Here is a 22010-nt window from a genome sequence, read left to right as displayed (position 1 = left end):
AAGTTTTATACAAGAACTTAAAAGATCCTCTTAGCTTCTAGAATATTCTTCCAGAGAAATGCAAAACCAAAAGCTTATTAACATTACCCTATGACTATTCAGACAGTCCACACTACATTAAATTACAAAATATGGTGTACGGTTAATTCAATCAGAACCCAGTAAGTCTACTATGAACTAGCCTGAAGCTTACCTTTATGTTAAATATTTTATATGCATTATTCAAAATCCTCAACAACCCCAATGTGGTAATATGATCCATTTTAAAATTTTATTTTATTATATTTATTTTTTTTAATTTTTATTTATTGATTTTTTTAGATGGATTCTCGCTCTGTCACCCAGGCTGGAGGGCAGTGGCGTGATTTTGGCTTACTGCAAGCTCCGCCTCCAGGGGTCATGCCATTCTCCTGCCTCAGCCTCCCGAGTAGCTGGGACTGCAGGCGCCTGCCACCACGCCCGGCTAATTTTTTGTATTTTTAGTAGAGACGGGGTTTCACTGTGTTAGCCAGGATGGTCTCGATCTCCTGACCTAGTGATCCACCTGCCTCAGCCTCCCAAAGTGCTGGGATTACAGGCGTAAGCCACTGCGCCTGGCCCTATTTTTTTTTTTTTTTTTTTTTGAGACAGTCTTGCTTTATTGCCCAGGCTGGAGTGCAGTGGCTCGATTCAGCTCACTGCAACCTCCGCCTCCTGGATTCAAGTGATTCTCCTGCCTCAGCCTACCAACTAGCTGGAGTTACAGGCGCGTGCCACCATGCCAGGCTAATTTTTGTACTATTAGTAAAGACGGGGTTTCGCCATGTTGGCCAGGCTGGTCTTGAACTCCTGACCTCAAGTGATCTGCCTGCCTCGGCCTCCCAAAGTGCTGGGCTCACAGGCGTTAGCCACCATGCCTGGCCTGATCCATTTTTTAAATGAGGATGCTGAGGTTCAGAGAGGCTAAGTAACTATTAAGTAGCGAACTTCACACTGGGATCCACCTGACCCCAAAGACTACCTTCCTCTACCATAGTTGTGGCACATTCAAATGAAAAAAGAGTTTAAGATGATAAAACAAAACTCAGGAGAAAATCTGAAACCATTTAATGAATTTATTTATTTATATATTTTTTGAGATGGAGTCTTGCTCTGTTGCCCAGGCTGGAATGCAGTGGTGTGATCTCGGCTCACTACAACCTCCACCTCCCAGGGGTCAAGCAATTCTCTCGCCTTAGCCTCCCGAGTAGCTGGGACCACAGGTGCCCATCACCACGCCCAGCTAATTTTCGTATTTTTAGTATAGATGTGGTTTCACCACGTTGACCAGGCTGGTCTCAAACTCCTGACCTCAAGTGATCCACCCGCCTCGGCCTCCCAAAGTGCTGGGATAACAGGCGTGACCCACTGCGCCTGATGAATGAATTTATTTGAAGCATGACTGTGCCACTGCATGCCAGCCTGGGTGACAGAGTGAGACCCTCTCTCAAAAAAAGGGAAAAAATTAATTAATTAAAATTTAAAAATCCAAGGCTATTTATTCAGGTAGGTTTCCTTCCTTTTGACCAGCAGTATAAACAATCCTTGGAGATAGAAAGCTAAGAGGAAGAATATAAAGTTAATTTCTTTCTAAAGAAATCTAATACAATCAAAATAACTTTATACATAAACTAAATGTACCTTTCTTTTAAGATTCCCGAGAACCCTTGATGAGAACTCACGAACTTGGTGATGCCTACGTCAGCTTCAGTGAGTCCATGCTTCATCATGTCTGCAAAACTCTCTGATTCCTCCTCCTCGCACTCCTCTGAAAGTCCATCTTCCTCCTCCTCCTCCTCCTCGTCTTCCAACTGAGCCTCAGAATTCTTTTCACCTTTCCCAGTACTGACAGTGTCAGGAGGCCCAGGCACGTCTTCACTGATGGACAGAAAGTCATTCTGCAGCCCAACTTGACCTTTGGTTAGACTGCATTCCGACAGCTTCTGTTTTTTTGTCTCCTCAGCTGGGACCCCACTGTCATTATCTTCGACAACCAGGGCCCCACGTTTCAGCGACACACCAGTCATTTCTGTCATCTCCATCTTTAAGGCTCCAAGAAAACATTTAAGAAAACCTGTTAGGGAAGAGTGGAAAGTAACAATTATCTATAAAAAAGCTGGTTTCAGGCCAGGTGCAGTGGCTCAAACCTGTAATCCCAGCACTTTGGGGGAGGTTAAGGCAGGCAGATCACTTGAGGTCACAAGTTCAAGACCAGCCTGGCCAACATGGTGAAATCTCGTCTCTACTAAAAATTAGTTGGGTGTGGTGGTAGGCACCTATAGTTCCAGCTACTTGGGAGGCTGAGGCAGGGGAATCGCTTGAACCTGGGAGGCAGAGGTAGCAGTGAGTTGAGATCGTGTCACTGCACTCCAGCCTGGGTGACAGAGTGAGACATCATCTTAAAAAAAAAAAAAGAAAAAGAAAAAGGAAAGAAGTTGGTTTCAGCAGATAAAGGCATAGTTGATGTTATTCATAGGATCCTAAAAATCATTTATAGAAATAATTCTTCCTGATGTTAGCATATACTTTTTGTGGGACAGAAACCCGCCATAATACTTTCCGCATGGAATCTGACAGTGTGCATCACAAGCCTCAAAAATATGTATGCTGGGGCCAGGCACAGTGGCTCACACCTGTAATCCCAGTACTTTGGGAGGCTGAGGCGGGCGGATCACAAGGTCAAGATATCGAGACCATCCTGGCCAACATGGTGAAACCCTGTCTCTACTAAAAATACAGAAACTAGCTGGGTGTGGTGGCACCTGCCTGTAGTCCCAGCTACTCGCAGGAGAATCGCTTGAACCCAGGAGGAGGAGGTTGCAGCGAGGAGAGATCACACCATTGCACTCCAGCCTGGTGACAGAGGAAAACTCCGTCTCAAAAAAAAAAAAAAATGTATGTTCACCGGGCGTGGTGGCTCACGCCTGTAGTCCCAGCACTTTGGGAGGCCAAGGCGGGTGGATCACCTGAGATCAGAAGTTCAAGACCAGCCTGGTCAACATGATGAAACTCCATCTCTACTAAATATACATAAATTAGCCAGGCATGGTGACAGGTGCCTGTAATCCCAGCTACTCAGGAGGCTGAGGCAGGAGAATCACTTGAACCCAGGAGGCAGAGGTTGCAGTGAAACGAGATCGCGACACTGCACTCCAGCTTGGCAACAAAAGCGAAACTTCATTCCAAAAAATATATATGTATGTATGCTCTTTGACCCAGTAATACTACTTTTAGGGATTTATCTTAAGAAAATAATTAAGAAAGTGCTTACAGTTTTAGCTCTAAGGATATTCATCTCCATACCTTTTTCTTTTTTTCAGAGACAAGGTCTGGCTCTTTCACCTAGTCTGGTGTGCAGTGGCATGATCACAGCTCACCGCAAACTCCAACTCCTGGGCTCAAGCAATCTTCCTGCCTCAGCCTCCCCAGCAGCTGGGACTACAGCAGCATGCCACCAAACCTGGCTAGTTTTTTAATTTTTATTTTTCTGTAAAGACTAGGTCTCGCTATTATTGCTCAGGCTGGTCTTGAACCCCTCGGCTCAAGCAATGCTCTCACTTCGGCCTCCCAAAGTGTTGGGAATATAGGTGTGAGCCACCATGCCTGGCCACAGTGCTTTTATATTAGCAAAACATTAAGAACAACGAAGCTTGGGTACATAAACTGAACAATATGTAGCAACATTGACAAGAAACTGGGAAAGGTAGTTACCTCTAAAAGAGGGTCTAGAAGTGGTGGCTGGGGACAGAGGTGGGAAATTTGCTGTTCTCACTCATTAACATAGTTGTATCATTTGAAGCTTGTTTGACATATAGGTATCATCCTTTCGAAAAACTGTTTAAATATTGTGGCTGGGAGCAGTGGCACACACCTGTAATCCCAACACTTTGGGAGGCTGAGGCAGGCAGATCACCTGAGGTCGGGAGTTCGAGACCAGCCTAATCAACATGGAAAAACTCTGTCTCTACCAAAAATACAAAATTAGCCGGGCATGGTGGCACATGCCTGTAATCCCAGCTACTCAGGAGACTGAGAAAGGAGAATCACTTGAAACCAGGAATGGAGGTTGCGGTGAGCCAAGATTGCGCCTTTACACTCCAGCCTGGGCAACAAGAGTAAAACTGCATCTCAAAAAAAAAATAGTAATAATAAAAAAATAAAATATTGTATAACCACTCTTACTGACATGAAAGCCATACCTATGCCATACCACATTAAAAAAAGGAACGGGGAGGTGTCATACAGGGGTTATAGAGATATACTTCTGCAAGATGAAAAGTTCTGGATAGTGATTGCCTAACAATGTGAATATACTTAACACTACTGAACTGTACACGTGGTTAAAATGGCAAATTTTAATTTTATTTTTGAGACAGGGTCTCACTCTGTTGCCCAGGCTTGAGAGCAGTGGCACGATCTCAGATCACTGCAACCTCTGCCTCCTGGGCTCAAGCGATCCTCCCACATCAGCCTCCTGGGTAGCTGGGATCATAGGCATGTACCACCACGTCTGGCTAATTTTTGTAATTTTTGGTAGAGACAGGGGTTCACCATGTTGGCCAGGCTGCTCTCGAACTCCTGACCTCAAGTGACCTCCCCACACTGGGCTCCCAAAGTGCTGGGATTTTAGGCGTGAGCCACCATGTCTGGCCTAAGTTGATGCTCTTGGTAAAATAAGGATAAAAACTTTTCTATGTTAATTATATACAAGATACTGAAGTTAACATACTGATGAACCTAGTAAACATATCCATAAATAACACAAATAAGCAGAAAATAAATATGTTATTTCTCCAAGGCATGGTAAACAAGAAAGCCACCTACATAAGCTTCTACAGAAAAATAATAATGATGATTAACAAAATTTTAAGAATCCATATTTGATCTTAACCCTGTTGTCTAAAATCAAGGACAAAAAGAAAAATGATAAAACAAGTACATGCAAAAAGTAAAAGCAAAAAGGGATTATGACGGGAGGGTAAGTGAGCTAGGACCGCAGGGACGGTGTGCTTGCATGGCTCACAGGTGTCAAGGAGCCCCTAAAATAGTTCAGGAAGTGGCCAAGAAGATGGACAAGAAAGAATAAGTCTTTCAAATAGAATAAAAGAGGAGTAGAAGAAACTCCCTGGGCTAAAAGTGACAGGGAAGGGACCCCTGGTCACAGGTGGTATTAAGAAATCCAGCAAAAAGCCAGCCGTTCCTTGTATTTGAGGCGAAGGTGACCTTTGGTTCCATTCCTTTTTTTTTTTTTTTTTTTTGAGATGGAGTCTCACTCTGTCACCTAGGCCTGGAGTGCAGTGGCGCAGTCTTTGGCTCAACTGCAACCTCCGCCTCCCAGGTTCAAGAGATTCTCCTGCCTCAGCCTCCCTAGTAGGTGGTATTACAGGTGCCCGCCACTATGCCCAGCTAATTTTTTGTATTTTTAGTAGAGACGGGGTTTCACCATGTTGGCCAGGCTGGTCTCGGCCTCCCAAAGTGCTGAGATTACAGGCATGAGCCAGTGCACTTGGCCCCGTTCCTGTTTAAACATCTGTATTCCCTGCCATAACATCTTTTGCCACCTATAGCTAGTTGAAGTATGGTCTTAGAGCCTGTTGTACACTTAAGAATAAATTTTCATTAAAAAAAAAAAAAGTGGTTGGGCAGTGTGGCTCAGGCCTGGCACGGTGGCTCACGCCTGAAATCTCAGCACTTTGGGAGGTCGAGGTGGGTGGATCACCTGAGTTCAGAAGTTCGAGACCAGATTGGCCAACACGGTGAAACTCTACTAAAAAATACAAAAATTAGCTGGATGTGAGGGCACACACCTGTAATCTCAGCTGCTTGGGAGGCTGAGGCAGGAGAATCATTTGAACCCAGGAGACAGAGGTTGCACTGAGTCAAGATCATGCCACTGTGCTCCAGCCTAGGTGACAGAGTGAGTCTCCATCTCAAACAAAACAAAACAAAACAAAGTATCATGACAGCTACAAAAAATAGGAGAGAAGGGATTGAAAAAAATATCAGTTAAAACAATTTCTGGTGGCCAGGTACAGTGGCTCATGCCTGTAATCCCAGCATTCTGGAAGGCTGAGGCGGGTGGATCACAAGGTCAGGAGTTTGAGACCAGCCTGACCAACATGGTAAAACCCCATCTCCACTAGAAATACAAAAAATTAGCCAGGCATGGTGGCACATGCCTATAATCCCAGCTACTCAGGAGGCTGAGGCAGGAGAATCACTTGAACCTGGGAGGCAGAGGTTGCGGTAAGTCAAGACTGCACTGCTGCACTCCAACCTCGGTGACAGAGGAAGATTCCGTCTCAAAAAAAAAAAAAAAAAAAAATTTCCTTTGAAAGACAAGAAATTAAATACAGAAAATGGAAAAAACTGAAACTGGAATAGAAGTAGACCCCAACTGTAGTTACAGAAAAGTATACTTAATGCAAAGAAGAAAGCACTTACTCTTTGTCCTGAACAGGTGTAGTCAAAAAAATAATGCTGGTTTATGAAATGCTGATACGATTTCACTCTCACCTTAGAGCAACAAAACTACCCTCAGAGGTTTTGTACAAGTGAAGGAGACAAAAATGGACAAGGGCTTACACAACGACCAGGAGAACACGCCGAACACAAAACCTAACCAAAGACTACAACGCCTGGGTCAAATATTGAGGCGTGAGGAAGAGGAAGGAAAAGCAGAAGGGCATTTGGGGTCACAGGTACAGCATGTGCAAAGGTATGGGGGCACGGGAGCTCACAGAGTGCTGGAAGAGCAAAAGAACTCATCGCCCACTGTGGGGGTTAGACATACAAAGAGAGTCTGGGGTTACAGCTCGGGAGGGGGCGGAGGCCACAAGAGGCTACAAGGAGGAAGTACATCCTGAAAACCAGACCAGCACTGGACTTGTAATTTACTAAGATTCTGTGGCACCCCTTTGAAGAGAAACTGGGGTTAGGCAGTAAGACCAGGTAAGAGGGTACAGCTGTAATGTAGGCAAGAAATTAATATAATCTGATCTAAGGCTGAAGCAAGGGAGATAGAAAAAGGCGACTTTCAAGAACATTTAGGAAGTAGCAGCAGGGACAGGAGAAGGTGACAATGGGGGAGGAAAGGACTTCAGGATGACTCGAGTTTCCATCCTTGGGGACAGTGGTGGTCTTCTGATATAAGGGCCCCAGAAAGAAGAGTAGGTGTTGGAAGATGAGCCCACCTATAGTCCTGTGGTGTCGCAGGTACCTGGGGAGACATACCAGTGGAGATGACCTGTGGGCACTCATCACACTGTGTCACACACGCCCTTACCAAAAACCTGCAATAGCTCCCCAAAGACCATACAAACTTCCCAGCTGGCATCACAGCTCTACCAGGAAATCCTGATGCCCTTCCAGAGGCCAGAACTCTCAGTAAGGAAGAAAGAGTGGCCAATAACAGCCATTTACATAGCTTGGCACAGGGAATTCAGTCAGCAAAATATTCACCTCCTTCCCTTATGCAGAAAAAACATCAGGCCTCCCCCTCTCAAATCTTGGAGCCAGATCTAGGTTTTGCCATTTACTAAGTGGGTGACTTAACCTCTCAAAGCCTGTTTCTTTTCTCTGTGAAAGTAAAATATGATGACTTGGCCAAAGGTCTGTAATAGCTCCTCTTATTCAACTGTTAGTCCTTAATAGTTATTATGGATGATTTACACAGCAGAACTGTATTGTTGTGTCCAGAGAAGTTTAAAAAAGAAAAAAAGCTGGCCGGGCACAGTGGTTCACACCTGTAATCCCAGCACTTTGGGAGGCCAAGGCAGGCGGATCAATTGAGGTCAAGAGTTTGAGACCCACCTGCCCAACAAGATGAAACCTCATCTCTACTAAAAATACAAAAATTAAAGCCGGGCGCGGTGGCTCAAGCCTATAATCCCAGCACTTTGGGAGGCCGAGACGGGCGGATCACGAGGTCAGCAGATCGAGACCATCCTGGCTAACATGGTGAAACCCCGTCTCTACTAAAAAATACAAAAAAAAAAAACCTAGCCGGGCAAGGTGGCGGGCGCCTGTAGTCCCAGCTACTCGGGAGGCTGAGGCAGGAGAATGGCGTAAACCCCGGAGGCAGAGCTTGTAGTGAGCTGAGATCCGGCTACTGCACTCCAGCCTGGGCCACAGAGCAAGAGCAAGACTCCGTCTCAAAAAAAAAGAAAAAGAAAAAGAAAAAAAAATACAAAAATTAGCTGGGCGTGGTGGCAGGTGCCTGTAACCCCAGCTACCTACTGCACTCTAGACTGGGTGATGAGAGCGAGACTTCATCTCAAAAAAAAAAAAAACAAACTTCTGTTTCTTGTTTTCTGGGCTAATAATTAAACATAGTTCTCTCTTTGAAGTACCATTGAATTTTAAGAGATCCTCAAACACTGCCAATGGCACCAAATAAACAGTATGAACATAAACAGAATCTGGCCGGGTGCGGTGGCTCACGTCTGTAATCCCAGCACTCTGGAGGCCGAGGCAGGCAGATCACAAGGTCAGGAGATCAAGACTATCCTGGCTAACACAGTGAAACCCCCTCTCTATTAAAAATACAAAAAATTAGCTGGGCTTGATTGACGGGCGCCTGTAGTCCCAGCTACTCTGGAGGCTGAGGCAGGAGAACAGCGTGAACCTGGGAGGCAGAGGTTGCAGTGAGCCACGATGGTGCCACTGCACTCCAGCCTGGGCAACAGAGCGAGACTCCGTCTCAAAAAAAAAAAAAAGAAACAGAAACAGAATCTAAAAGCTGTTGGAATCCCCAAAACAGTTTTTAAGCCTTGAGAGAGATGTGACCATTATCTGAGTCACATATGGTTACCATTTCTGTTTCTCAGATTACAGATTGGCTCACTTTCATTTTTCCTGTTCTATACAATGACTAAAAATTCTTAATTAACGACCCTTGTTAGAGAGAAACTTTCCCTTTGGTGTCCTGCTTATGCTCAAACCATATGACAGAAAACCCCTAACTATTACACCTTCCCCAATGTGCTCTCCCCAAAAAGAAACACTGCCTATAACCAACCAAATTGCAGTAACCATGTGCCAACCCTATATGAAAAATGTTGTAATCCTGCTAAAATCTCCTGTCTCTGCCTATACAAAACCGAAACTTCCCTACTTCAGAACTTTGACTCTATTATTTTAGAACTGATGTTTCCAGGTGGGACATCCTCAAACTGTGCACTTGAAAAATTTCTCTTTATACTAGATTCTGACGCTTTTAATTATTTTAGGTTGACAACAGGCCTTTAATTGCCAGTCTTTTTCTTGATAGTTGTGGACATTTGTCTGATCTCTTTTTCTTGACATATCTTACTGTAAAGACAAGATCATTAACTAAACTCACTTTTAAATTTCAAATGAAATTACATTTTTCATTATTTAAGTCAATGGCCCTACCACAGACAAATTAATTTTTTTTGACAGAGTCTTGCTGTTGCCCAGGCTGGAGTGCAGTGGCACAATCTCAGCTCACTGCAACCACCAACTCCTGAGTTCAAGCAACTTTCACACCTCAGCCTCCTGAGTAGCTGGGCCCGGCTAACTATTTTATTTTATTTTTATTTATTTATTTATTGAAACAGGGTCTCACTCTGTCGCCCAGGCTGGAGTGCAGTGTCGTGTTCTCGGCTCACCGCAACCTCCACTTCCTGGGTTCAAACGATTCTCCTGCCTCGGCCTCCTGAGTAGCTGGGATTACAGGCGCCTGCCACCAACTTTTTGTATTTTCAGTAGAGATTTTTCATCTTTGTATTTTCAGTAGAGATTTTTTGTATTTCAGTTTCACTACGTTGGTTAGGCCGGTCTCAAACTCCTGACCTGGTGATCCGCCCACCTCAGCCTCGTGAAGTGCTGGGATTACAGGCGTGAGCCACCGCACCTGGCCTAATTTTTGTATTTTTAGTGAAGACAAGGTTTTACCAGGTTGGCCAGGCTAGTCTCAAACTCCTGCCCTCAAGTGATCCACCCACCTTGGCCTCCCAAAGTGCTGGGATTACAGGCGTGAGCCACCGTGACCAACCCAAATTAATTATTAAAGCATATACAGTACCAATGATTTTTAAATCACTTAATATATATTTTTCTAAGTTCTATCCTATAGGCCTAAAAGCTGAGAGCATATTTACCAGAAGAACTGTTCAAAGTTCTGGACTAGGAAAGGCAAAACTCAAACTAGTGTCATTTTCGTAAGCAGGAACTACATGAAAGGGAAGCTGAAATGGAATATAACTTTTTTTTTTTTTTTCTGAGACGGAGTTTCGCTCTTGTTGCCTAAGCTGGAGTGCAATGGCGCGATCTCAGCTCACAGCAACCTCTGCCTCCCGGGTTCAAGTGGTTCTCCTGCCTCAGTTTCCCGTGTAGCTGGGATTACAGGTGCCCACCACCACACCCAGCTAATTTTTGTATTTTTAGTAGAGACAGGGTTTCACCATGTTGGTCAGGCTAGTCTTGAACTCCTGATCTCAGGTGATCCATCCACCTCGACCTCCCAAAGTGCTGGGATTACAGGAGTGAGCCACTGCGCCCGGCCTGGAATATCATTTTTAAATTGAGGGTTGGAGAGAGGAGAGAGAGGTGATGTTATGAACACAGAAGAGGTCTGAGAGAATTAAATTGGAAAGATAAAACAATCCTGACTACCCCAAGGTGAGAGGTCCAAGGAAATCAGTTTTGCAGTCAGGAAAGCCCAAGCATTCTACCTTGAATGAAGACGTAAAGTTACTACATGTGAAAAGTGGGGGAGAGGGCAGTTTTATGAGTTTTTTTTGACATATTTAAAAGAAAAAATTGTAAGAAAATATGCTGCACAAATACACTATCCATGATAGTAATGATGGTATCTTAACAGTCAAGTAAAATTCCATAGATCAAAAGCCTGATGCTATAACCAGGAAGAGAGTGAACTCCTCTGATACTTTCTTAAAATCCTTGACATTTCTTTTTTTTTTTTGAGATGGAGTCTTACTCTGTTACCTAGGCTGGAGTGCAGTGGTGTGATCTCTGCTCACTGCAACCTCTGCCTCCTGGGTTCAAATGATCCTCCTGCCTCACCTCCGAAGTAGCTGGGAGTACAGGCATGCGCCACCACGCCTGGCTAATTTTTGTATTTTCAGTAGAGATGGGGTTTCTACCATGTTGGCCAGGCTGGTCTTGAACTCCTGACCTCAGGTGATCTGCCCGCCTAGACCTCCCAAAGTGATGGGATCACAGGCACGAGCCACCACGCCCGGCCAATCCTTCACATTTCTTTGGAGGGAATGCTAAAATAATGTTTTTTGGTTTCCTCTGTACTCCAAATGAGACAAGTGAGAATACAAATAGTATAATTTTAACAATATTTTAAAACACTTTTCATTAAAATACTAGATTCACCAACTAAGCTTTAAAAAGTACTCTTAGCTGGGCATGTGTGCATGTAGTCCCAGCTAACAGGGCGGCTGAGGCAGGAGGATTGTGTAAGACCAGTTTCAGGCTGTAGTAAGTTATGATCACAACACTGCACTCCAGTCTGGGCAACAGAGGGAGACCTCATCTCTGAAAAAATGCAGGCAGGCAGGTGGCTTGAGACCAAGAATTTGAGACCAGCATGGACAACACAGTGTGACCTTGTCTCTGCAAAAAATTTAAAAATTAGCCAGGCGGCCGGGTGTGGTGTCTCACACCTGTAATCCCAGCGCTTTGGGAGGCTGAGATGGGCATATCACAAGGTCAAGAATTCAAGACCAGCCTGGCCAGCATGGAGAAACCCCATCTCTACTAAAAATACAAAAATTAGCCAGGCATGGTGGTGCACCCCCGTAATCCCAGCTACTCGGGAGGCTGAGACAGCAGAATCACCTGAACTGGGGAGGTGGAGGTTGCAGTGAGCCAAGATCGTGCCACTGCACTCCAGCCTGGGTGACAGAGGGAGATTCTGTCTCAAAAAATAAATAAATAAAAATAAGCTGGGCAAGGTGGCATGCACCTGTAGTCCTAGTTACTTGCGATGCTGAGGTGGGAGGATCCATTGCGCCCAGGAGGTCCAGGCTGCAGTAAGCTGCGATGGTGCCACCACACTTCAGCTTGGGTGACAGAGGGACCCTGTCTCAAAAAATAAATAAATAAAATCCTCTATACCTATAATAAAAATTAAGTTTAGCATTTTCAAAATTTTAATATAACACTAACAACAGTCTCTTATATGTTTGTTTGTTTATTTATTTATTTTTGAGACAGGGTCTCACTCTGTTACCCAGGCTGGAGTGCAGTGGTGTGATCTTGGCTCAACACAGCCTCAACCTCCCAACTCAAGCGATCCTCCCACTTCAGCCACCCAAGTAACTGGGACTACAGGCATGTGCCACCAAGGCCAGTTAATTTGTGTATTTTTTTGTAGAGACAGGGTTTTGCCACGTTGCCCACGGGTCTCAAACTCCTAAGCTCAAGCGATCCACCTGCCTCAGCTGGGATTACAGATGTGCGCCACAGCCCAGGTCAAACAGTCCCTTATTAATTAATTCTTCCAAAAAAAAATCAGAAAAACAGCCATTAGTCTTTTTTTATTATTATTTATTTATTTTTATTTTTTTTGAGACACAGTCTCACTCTGTTGCCCAAGCTGGAGTGCAGTGGTGCAATCTCGGCTCACTACAACCTCTGCCTCTCAGGTACACAAGATTCTTCTGCCTTAGCCTCCTGAGTAGCTGGGATTACAGGCACCCACCACCAAGCCAGGCTAATTTTTTGTATTTTTAGTAGAGATGGGGTTTCACCGTGTCAGCCAGGATTGTCTCGAACTCCTGACCTCGTGATTCACCTGCCTCAGTCTCCCAAAGTGCTGGGATTACAGGCCTGAGCCACTGCACCCAGCCTACAAAAACAGCCATTAGTCTTAATTCTATCATATTATCTTTGAAAACCATCCACAACTTTCCTTTTCTAAATACATCTTTCCTCCATCCCCTGCAAATTATCAGTAATCTCTATAGCTCTCACAATAGCGAGCATTTTCTTTAGGGCCAGAGCACAGAGAACACACTAATTTTTTTTTTTTGGAGACAGCGTTTCCTCTGTCGCCCAGGCAGGAGTGTAATGGTGCAATCTTGGCTCACTGCAATCTCCGCTTCCAGGGTTGCAGCAATTCTCCTACCTCAGCCTCCCAAGTAGCTGGGATTACAGGCATGGGCTAAAATTACCACATCCAGCTAATTTTTGTATTTTTAGTAGAGAGGGGGTTTCGCCATGTTGGCCAAGATGGTCTCGAACTTCTGACCTGACCTCAAACAAGTTGCCTGCCTCAGCCTCCCAGAGTGCTGAGATTACAGGCATGATGTCACCAGGACTGGCAGACACACTGCATTCTAATATGCAAAATCATTAAGTCTATGAGGGTCATTCATTCTGCAAATATTTACTGAGCAAGTGTCTTATGTGTTTGGCATTGTTGTAGGCATTGGAGGAAAAGGGTAAATTTCCTGTCCTCACAGAGCTTACAATGTATTTGAAAATACATTTGGGAACAAAATAAAATTAATCTCAGGACATGCAAGCTCCAAAGAATTAAAGCAAGGTAAGGGAATTAAAGCAGGGTAAGGGGCTGAGTGTAAGAGGGGTGCTCTTCAGTGATGTCTCGTCTAAGGAGGAGACTTCTGAGCAAAGACAAGGAAGAACCAGACAGGAAAAGATGTGTGGGAGGAGAGCTCCAAGCAGCCCAAACAGTACGTGTAAAGGACTGGAAACCGGAGCAAACTTAGTCGACAGTATGATCAGTTGGATTGTTCTCTCCCTTTCCTAGGTAAGGAAAAATGCTGTTTCATTAATACAGTACATGCATGCCCCTGCCTCTATCAAAAGACACGTTCAAGGTCAGGTGTGGTGGCACACGTCCGTAATCCCAGCACTTCAGGAGGCTGGGGTGGATGGATTACCTGAAGTCTGAAGTTCAAGACCTGCCTGGCCAACATAGTGAAACCCCATCTCTACTAAAAATGCAAAAACTAGCTGGACGTGGTGATGTGCACGTGTAATCCCAGCTACTCCGGAGGCTGAGGCAGGAGAATCGCTTGAACCTAGTAGGCGGAGGTTGCAGTGAGCGAAGATCGCGCCATTGCACTCCAGCCTGGGTGATGGAATGAGACTCTGTCTAAAAAAATAAATCAATAAATAAAGACATGTTCAAGGCCGAGTGTGGTGGCTCAAGCCTGTAATTCCAGCACTTTGGGAGGTCAAAGCAGGAGGATTGCTTAAGGCCAGAGTTTGAGGCCAGGCTGGGCAACACAGCAAGACTCTGTGTGTTGGCACATACCTATAGTCCCAGCTACTTGGGAAGCTGAGGTGGGAGGACTGCTTGAGCCCAGGAGTTCAAAGCTGCAGTGAGCTATGATCACGCTACTGCACTCTTGCCTGGGCAACAAGAGCAAAACTCTGTTTCAAAAAAATGAAAAAATAAAAAAAAACAAAAACAAAAACATGTTCACAAGGAGTTGTTAAGTACGTACCGTTGGCTATTTTCCAATGTTTGAACATAATAATTGCCTAACCATCCCCCTTTCAATGGTGTTGTACAGTCTGATTTTCGACAGATTCCCTCAACAGTCAAGGCACCCCCAGACCAATGGGGCATAGTCATTTAATAGATGATTAGAGGCTTGGGGATGGGGCGGGGGGTTGTGCGGGGAACCTTAGTAACCCTTTATTTTTGGAATGGAAAAAAAAAGTGGTTTGACGGGACCAAATACTTGAAAAACTAAAGTCTTTGCCAATCCTACTCGGCAGGCAACGAAGATGTGCTTATAAACCCCTCTGCGCAGGATTGACGAGGAGGACTCGAATTTCAGCTTGCACAGCAGCACCTCCATCCATTCGTTAAGCATTCACCCAGCATGAGGGCTGGCGAAAGCACTCTGCAGCCCGCTCACTCCCACTCTGGGAAATGCATACAAAGCAAGCAGTCCCCAGAGCCCGCGTGGCGCCTAGTAGGCTCCCAGTGAGCGGCGACGCAGGATACAGGGGTGGAACACGTGGGCCGGACCCACAGAAGGCAGATGCGGCGAACCAATGGCACCGTGAAGGGCTTCGGGGCCAGTTTTCCTCTGACCGAGAAACAAGAGTTTAGGGAGCGTCCCGGGCAAAGAAAGGGAGGAGTGGGAAGGGGGCCCCCAGCTGATAGCGCCGCGCGGGGAAGAGGGGAGCGCGCGGGCGCGGCGCCTCCGGACGACCGGCCGGGCACAGGGTGGACGGCAGAGGGGAGAGGGGAGAGGGGAGAGGGGAACGGGGAACGGGGAACGGGGAGCGGGGAGCGGGGAGCGGAGAGCGGCGCCTGCACCGCCGAAGCGCAGGACCCGCCAGGTTCCAACCGTGCTCCCGAGGACGCGATCCATAATGGAGGCGCCGCGGGCTCCTACCACTGCGGGGCCGCCTTCCCAGTCCGCACTGCCTCTTGGGGCGGGGCCCTGGGGCTGGGGCCCGGGCCGGGCCAAGGAGCTGGCCGAGGAGCCCTAGCGGCCGCCGGGAGGCCGCGCACTTACCCAGAGCTTGGGAGCGCGAGCGCGAGCGCGGCGTGGGCCGGACGGCAACGTAGCTAGCGCTCTGGTCGGGGCGCAGAAGGGCGGCGAAGGCCACTCGGAGGAGCCAGCAACTAGGGCGCCCAGGCATGGGCAGCGCGTTCGGCGACTGGGATCATATGCGCTCGAGCCGACTCACCGGCGGCCGGGCTCGCACACGTGCGGCGCAGGGACGCGCCGCGGCCCGGCTGGACCCGCCCCGGGGGTGGAGTCCGCCCCCCGTCACCGGCCCCGCCCCCGGCCCGCCGCCTCGGAGAGGCCTGCTGGCCACGAAGCACCCCAACGCTGACGCCCGGCCTGCGCGCGCTCACCCTGGACCTCCCTCGCGACCGCGCCTTAGTCGCACCTGCCGCAGAGAGCGATTTCACCAAGCATCTAATAGTTCTTTAGATCTTTAGGAAGTCTAAGGCAGCGATTGCCTCCTTTGGGATTGTATTCTAAGAAGTGTTTCCTCCATATAGCTGTGGCCTTTTCATCTTGCACCGACCACGCAGTTAACAATAATGAAAAGAGAATCACTTTAGGGACTAAATATTGTTCTACATTTGATCCTGGGAATGTAGTGGATCTAAAAGCACCATCTTACTACTTCTTACCGTTCTGGCTTGATGGTTGCCGATAGGATCTGCTTCAAGGAACCGGATCATAGGTTTTTTTTGGTTTTGGTTTGGTTTGGTTTTGACAGAGTCTCGCTCTGTCGCACAGGCTGGAGAGCGGTGGCACGAACACAGTTCACTGAAGCCTCGACGTCCCAGGCTCAAGCAATCCTCCCACTTCAGTATCCCAAGTAGCTGGGACTACAGGTGCATCCCACCACACTCAGGCTAATTTTTTAGGGGGTCGGGGGTAGAGACAAGGTTTCACTATGTTGCCCAGGCTCTAATAGTTTTTGTTTGTTTGTTTGGTTGTTGTTTGAGATGGAGTCTTGCTCTGTCGCCCAGGCTGGAGTGCATGCAATGGCACAATCGTGGCTCACCGCAACTTCCGCCTCCCGGGTTCAAGCGATTCTCCTGCCTCAGCCTCCCGAGTAGCTGGGATTACTGGTGCGTGCCACCACGCCTGGCTAATTTTTTGTATTTTTAGTAGAGACGGGGTTTCACTATGTTGGCCAGGCTGGTCTCGAGCTCCTGACTTTGTGATCTGCCCGCCTCAGCCTCCCAAAGTGCTGGGATCACAGGCCTGAGCCACCGCGCCCGGCCTCTAATAGTTTTTTGTTTTGTTTTGTTTTATTTTGTTTGAGAGAGAGTCTCACTCTGTTGCAGTGTTCAAGCAATTCTCCTGCATCAGCCTCCCGAGGGGCTGGGCCCACAAGCGCTTGACATCATGCCAGGCTAATTTTTTTGATAGGGTTTTGCCTGTTGGCCTCGAACTCCTGACCTCAAGTGATTTGCCTGCCTAGGCCTCTCAAAGTGCTGGGATTATAGGCATGAGCCACCGCCCCCTGCCCAATTTGTTTTTGTTTTTTTGTTTTTTACACAGTGAAATATACTATTACCAGCCGGGCGCAGTGACTCAGGCCTGTAATCCCAGCACTTTGGGAGGCTGAGGTGGGCGGATCACGAGGTCAGGAGTTCGAGACCAGCCTGGCCAATATGGTGAAACCCCCATCTCTACTAAAAATACAAAAATTAGCCGAGCGTGGTGGTGGACGCCTGTAATCCCAGTTACTTGGGAGGCTGAGGCAGAGAATTGCTTGAACCCAGGAGGCAGAGGTTGCGGCAAGCTGAGATCATACCATTGCACTCCAACCTAGGTGACAGAGCGAGACTATCTCAAAAAAAAAAAAAAAAAAAAGACCAAGCTGTCCTTCAGTAGCTGAATAAACTGTGCTATATCCAAACAATGGAATATTATTTGGTGTCAAAAAGAAATGATCTTAGCAAGCCATGAAAAGACATGGAGGAAACTTAAATGAATATTTTTTATTTAATTTATTTATTTTGAGATATAAATAAGTAAGGTGATCCACCCACCTTGGCCTCCCAAAGTTCTGGGATTACAGGCATGAGCCACCATGCCTGGCCTTAAATGCATATTACTAAGTGAAAGAAACCAATCTGGGCCAGGCATGGTGGCTCAGGCCTATAATTACAGCACGTTGTGAGGCTGAGGCAGGTGGATCACTTGAGGTGAGGAATTTGAGACCAGCCTGGCCAACATGGTGAAACCCCGTCTCTACCAAAAATACAAAAAATTAGTCGGGCATGGTGGCACACACCTGTAATCCCAGCTATGTGGTAGGCTGAGGCAGGAGAATTGCTTGAACCTGGGAGGTAGAGGTTGGGGTGAGTCGGGATCACGCTATTGCACTCCAGCCTGGGTGACAGAGCAAGACTGTCTAGAAACAAACAAACAAAACAAGACAAAATACCAAATCTGAAAAGGACACTCACGATATGAATCCAACTAAATGACAAAATGACATTCTAAAACAGGTGAAACTATATAAGACAGTAATAAAATTAGTGGTCGCCAGGGGTTAGGAGAAAGGGAAGGATGAATAGGTGGAGCACAGATAATTTTTAGGGAAGGGAAACTATTCTGTATGATACTGTAATAGTGGCTGCATGTCATGATACATTTGTCCAAGCCCATAAAATCTACAACAAGGGTCCCCAGCCCCACAAGCTGCGGACCGGCACCAGTCAGTGTGGCCTTTTAGGAACCAGGCTGCATTGCAGCATTCCCGCCTGAGCTCTGCCTCCTGTCAGATCAGCGGTGGGATTAGATTCTGATAGGAGCGAGAACCCTATTGTGAACCGCACATATGAGGGATCTGGGTTGCATGCACCTTGTGAGAATCTAATGCCTGACAATCTGAGGTGGAACAGTTCATCCTGAAACCCATTCCTATCCCCTAGTCCAAGGAAAAAATATCTTCCATGAAACCAGTCCCGGTGCCAAAAAGGTTGGGGACTCCTGATCTATAACACTAAGACTAATGTAAACTATGGACTCTGGGTCGTAATGTGTCACTGTAGGTTCATCAGTTATCACAAATGTACCACTTTGGTGGGGGAGAGGCTATGCACGTGTGAGGTCAGGAGAAATATGGGAAATTTCTATACCTTCCTCTCAATTTTGCTATAACCTAAAACTGCTCTAAAAAAGCAAAGCCTCAGAAAAAAAAATCTCTGAGAGGCTGGGCGTGGTGACTCACGCCTGTAATCCCATCACTTTGGAAGGCTGAGGCGGGCAGATTACGAGGCTAAGAAATCGAGACCATCCTGGCCAACATGATGAAACCCCGTCTCTACTAAAAATGCAAAAATTAACTGTGTGTGGTGGCATGCGCCTATAGTCCCAGCTACTCGGGAGGCTGAGGCAGGAGAATCGCTTGAACCCGGGAGGCGGAGGTTGCAGTGAGCTGAGATCTCGCCACTGCACTCCAGCCTGGTGAAAGAGCGAGATTCCGTCTAAAAAAAAAAATCTCTGAGCGTGCAGCCCAACTCTTCATAAACAGATTTAGAGGATTTTTCACATTTCTTTGGCCATTAGACAAGGTTTACTCGTTTTGCATTTCAGTCAAAACTGCCTAGGACAAAGCACAAGTGAAACATGCATTTTTAGTTTTCTGTTTTCCAAGATAGGCAACTCTTTATTGGTTTTTGATTAAAATAACACAGAAGTGTTCAAAACCTCTTCCTAGTACCAACTTCTTCTAATAAACATGTAACAGTTGAATGTTCTGTTCGACTTCAAAATTCCATTCTAACATGTCTATTATGTAAAACATACAGTATCCTGCTTTTAACTCCACCTCACACTACAGATTGCTAGGTGCCTATCACACACACTTTCTCTCTTCCTTCATCCTTATTATTGCCTACTATGCTGTCCACTTTGGATGCCTTTCTCCATGCCCCAGATAGTAGTTCACTGTTTTCTGTGCTCCCTCAGTCATTGCAAACATTTCTGTTGTCAAAACTGTACATTTAATCTTAAATTATTTATTTCCCTGTCTATTTCCTTTATCAGAAAGTAGATTTTTCAGAAGCCAAAATTTGGGTTTAGGGCATTCTTTTTTCTTCTTTAATTTTATTTTTAATTGTTATCAGAGTTATACATGTTGTAATTTAGAGTCAAATAATTCTGTAGAAACTTCGTAAAGTTTGCAATGAAGCAGCAGGGACTATATTCCCACTTCAGCCCTCACCTGTTCCCATCTTCTCAAAGGCAGTCATTTCACCTCTTTTTTTTTTTTTCTTGAGACAGAGTCTCGCTCTGCTGCCCAGGCTGGAGTGCAATGGCATGATCTTGGCTCACTGCAACCTCTGCCTCCCACATTCAAGCTATTCTCCTGCCTCAGCCTCCCGATTACCTGGGACAACAGGCATGTGCTACCATGCCTGGCTAAGTTTTGTATTTTTAGTAGAGACGGAGTTTCGCTATGCTGGCCAGGCTGGTCTTGAACTCCAGACCTCATGTGATCCCCCCTACCTTGGCCTCCCAAAGTGCAGGGATTATAGGTGTGAGCCATTGCGCCCGGCCCATTTCACCTCTTTAATTATTTTGATATTTATCTTAATCTCTCCATATAATGTGCTTGTATTGTTATTTCTTGATTTTTCAGTTTTAGACATTATTTACTGACTTCACTTAATGGAAAATAAAGACTTAGCTCTCTTTTCTTCCCCTCTCTCCAACAAACTTTCCATCCCTTATATTGTACTTTTTTGGATTTATGTTGACTTCATTATGACTAAGTAAATATTATTCACATTTTAGGCAAATAAGAAACTATGATTATTTCTCTTCTGTACCACTTTTGTTTTTCCACTAGTTAATAATGATCTTATTTTAGTTTACTATTCATCACTAGACCAAGCCCAAACTCCTCAATGATTGTGTAAATCTCCCCTTTCCAGAGGTTTAGATGAGGTGTTCTATTAGTTTCATCTTTCCGAAGCAGTCTCTTCTGGAACCTTCTGGCCAATGCCAATCTATGCCTATTGCACAGTTGTTCTCAGGGCATCTCTGTTCCTGTGTTGAATCTTTCTGTTTCCTATATCCTATGTCGTCTTTATTCTTGGTTTACTCTCTTATTTTAGTGGAGTACAACCTTCAGTAGCTTCCCGAGAAAGGAGAAATAAATGAAAGCTTGCTGGGCGTGGTGGCTCACGCCTGTGATCCCACTTTGGGAGGCCGAGGCAGGCGGATCACCTGAGGTCACGAGTTTGAGACTAGCCTGATCACGGCGAAACCCTGTCTCTATTAAAAATACAAAAACTAGCTTGGCATGGTGGTGGGCACTTGTAATTCCAACTACTCAGGAGGCTGAGGCAGGAGAATCTCTTGAACTTGGGATGCAGAGGTTGCAGTGAGCCGAGATCTTGCCATTGCACTCCAGCCTGGGTGACAGAGTGAGACTCTGTCTCAAATAAATAAATAAATAAATAAATAAAACAAAAGCTATTTTTTTGGAGATCTTTAATGTCTATTTTTATTCTTGACTACAAGAGTGCTAAAAAAAACCCCACGTTTTTATTCTTTTTTTTTTTTTTTGAGGCGGAGTCTTGCTCTGTCGCCCAGGCTGGAGTGCAGTGGCCGGAACTAAGCTCACTGCAAGCTCCACCTCCCGGGTTCCCACCATTCTCCTGCCTCAGCCTCCGGAGTAGCTGGGACTACAGGCGTCCGCCACCTCGCCCGGCTAGTTTTTTGCATTTTTTAGTAGAGACGGGGTTTCACCGTGTTAGCCAGGATGGTCTTGATCTCCTGACCTCGTGATCCGCCCGTCTCGGCCTCCCAAAGTGCTGGGATTACAGGCTTGAGCCACCGCGCCCGGCACCCACGTTTTTATTCTAACCTCACATTTGATTCATAGTTCACTAAGTACAGAATTCTAGTTTTTGGCCAGGCATGGTGGCTCACACCTGTAATCCAGCAATTTGGGAGGCTGAGGCAGGCAGATCACTTGAGGTCAGGAGTTTGAGACCAGCCTGGCCAACATGGTGAAACCCCATCTCTACTAAAAATACAATAATTAGCCAAGTGTGATGGTGCACGCCTGTAGTCCCAGCTACTTGGGAGGCTGAGACAGAAGAATCGCTTGAACCTGGGAGGCAGAGGTTGCAGTGAACTAAGATCTTGCCAATAAACTCCAGCCTGGGTAACAGAGTGAGACTCTGTCTCAAAATAAAAACAAACAAAGTGTGGGAAGATAAATGTTGATAAATATTCTAGGAAAAACAGCAAAAAAAAAAAAAAGAGAGAACAAAGAAAAGGCTGGGCATGGTGGCTCACGCCTATAATCCCAGCACTTTGGGAGGCTGAGGTGGGCAGATCACCTGAGGTCAGGGGTTCGAGACCAGCCTGGCCAATGTGATGAAACCCCATCTCTACTTCGCCGGGCATGATGGCAGTCACCTGTAATCCTGGCTACTAGGGAGGCTGAGGCAGAAGAAGCGCTTGAACCCCAGAGGCGGAGGTTGCAGTGAGCCAAGATTGTGCCAC

The 22010-nt window shown here is 46.1% G+C and overlaps 1 protein-coding gene across 3 annotated transcripts in view; it reads right to left on the bottom strand.

Annotated features, from left to right (window-relative positions):
• PUS7 (pseudouridine synthase 7) overlaps positions 1-15766 on the bottom strand; it is an 80488-nt gene extending 64722 nt beyond the window's left edge. For all 3 annotated transcript variants that reach the window (XM_033193017.1, XM_033193015.1, XM_033193016.1), the window contains exons 1-2: positions 15522-15766; positions 1660-2092 (exon numbers count right to left, since the gene is read on the bottom strand). In XM_033193017.1, the coding sequence (XP_033048908.1) occupies positions 1660-2092; positions 15522-15648 (560 nt within the window). In that variant the 5' untranslated portion in view covers positions 15649-15766. The remainder of the gene's footprint in view (positions 1-1659; positions 2093-15521) is intronic.
• Between the last annotated feature and the right edge of the window lie 6244 nt (positions 15767-22010).

Source organism: Trachypithecus francoisi, unplaced genomic scaffold, assembly GCF_009764315.1.
Source record: "Trachypithecus francoisi isolate TF-2019V2 unplaced genomic scaffold, Tfra_2.0 Lachesis_group4, whole genome shotgun sequence".
Classification (NCBI taxonomy): domain Eukaryota; kingdom Metazoa; phylum Chordata; class Mammalia; order Primates; family Cercopithecidae; genus Trachypithecus; species Trachypithecus francoisi.
The sequence above is the reverse complement of the archived record's forward strand: the minus strand, read 5'-3'. Positions and strand labels throughout refer to the sequence as shown.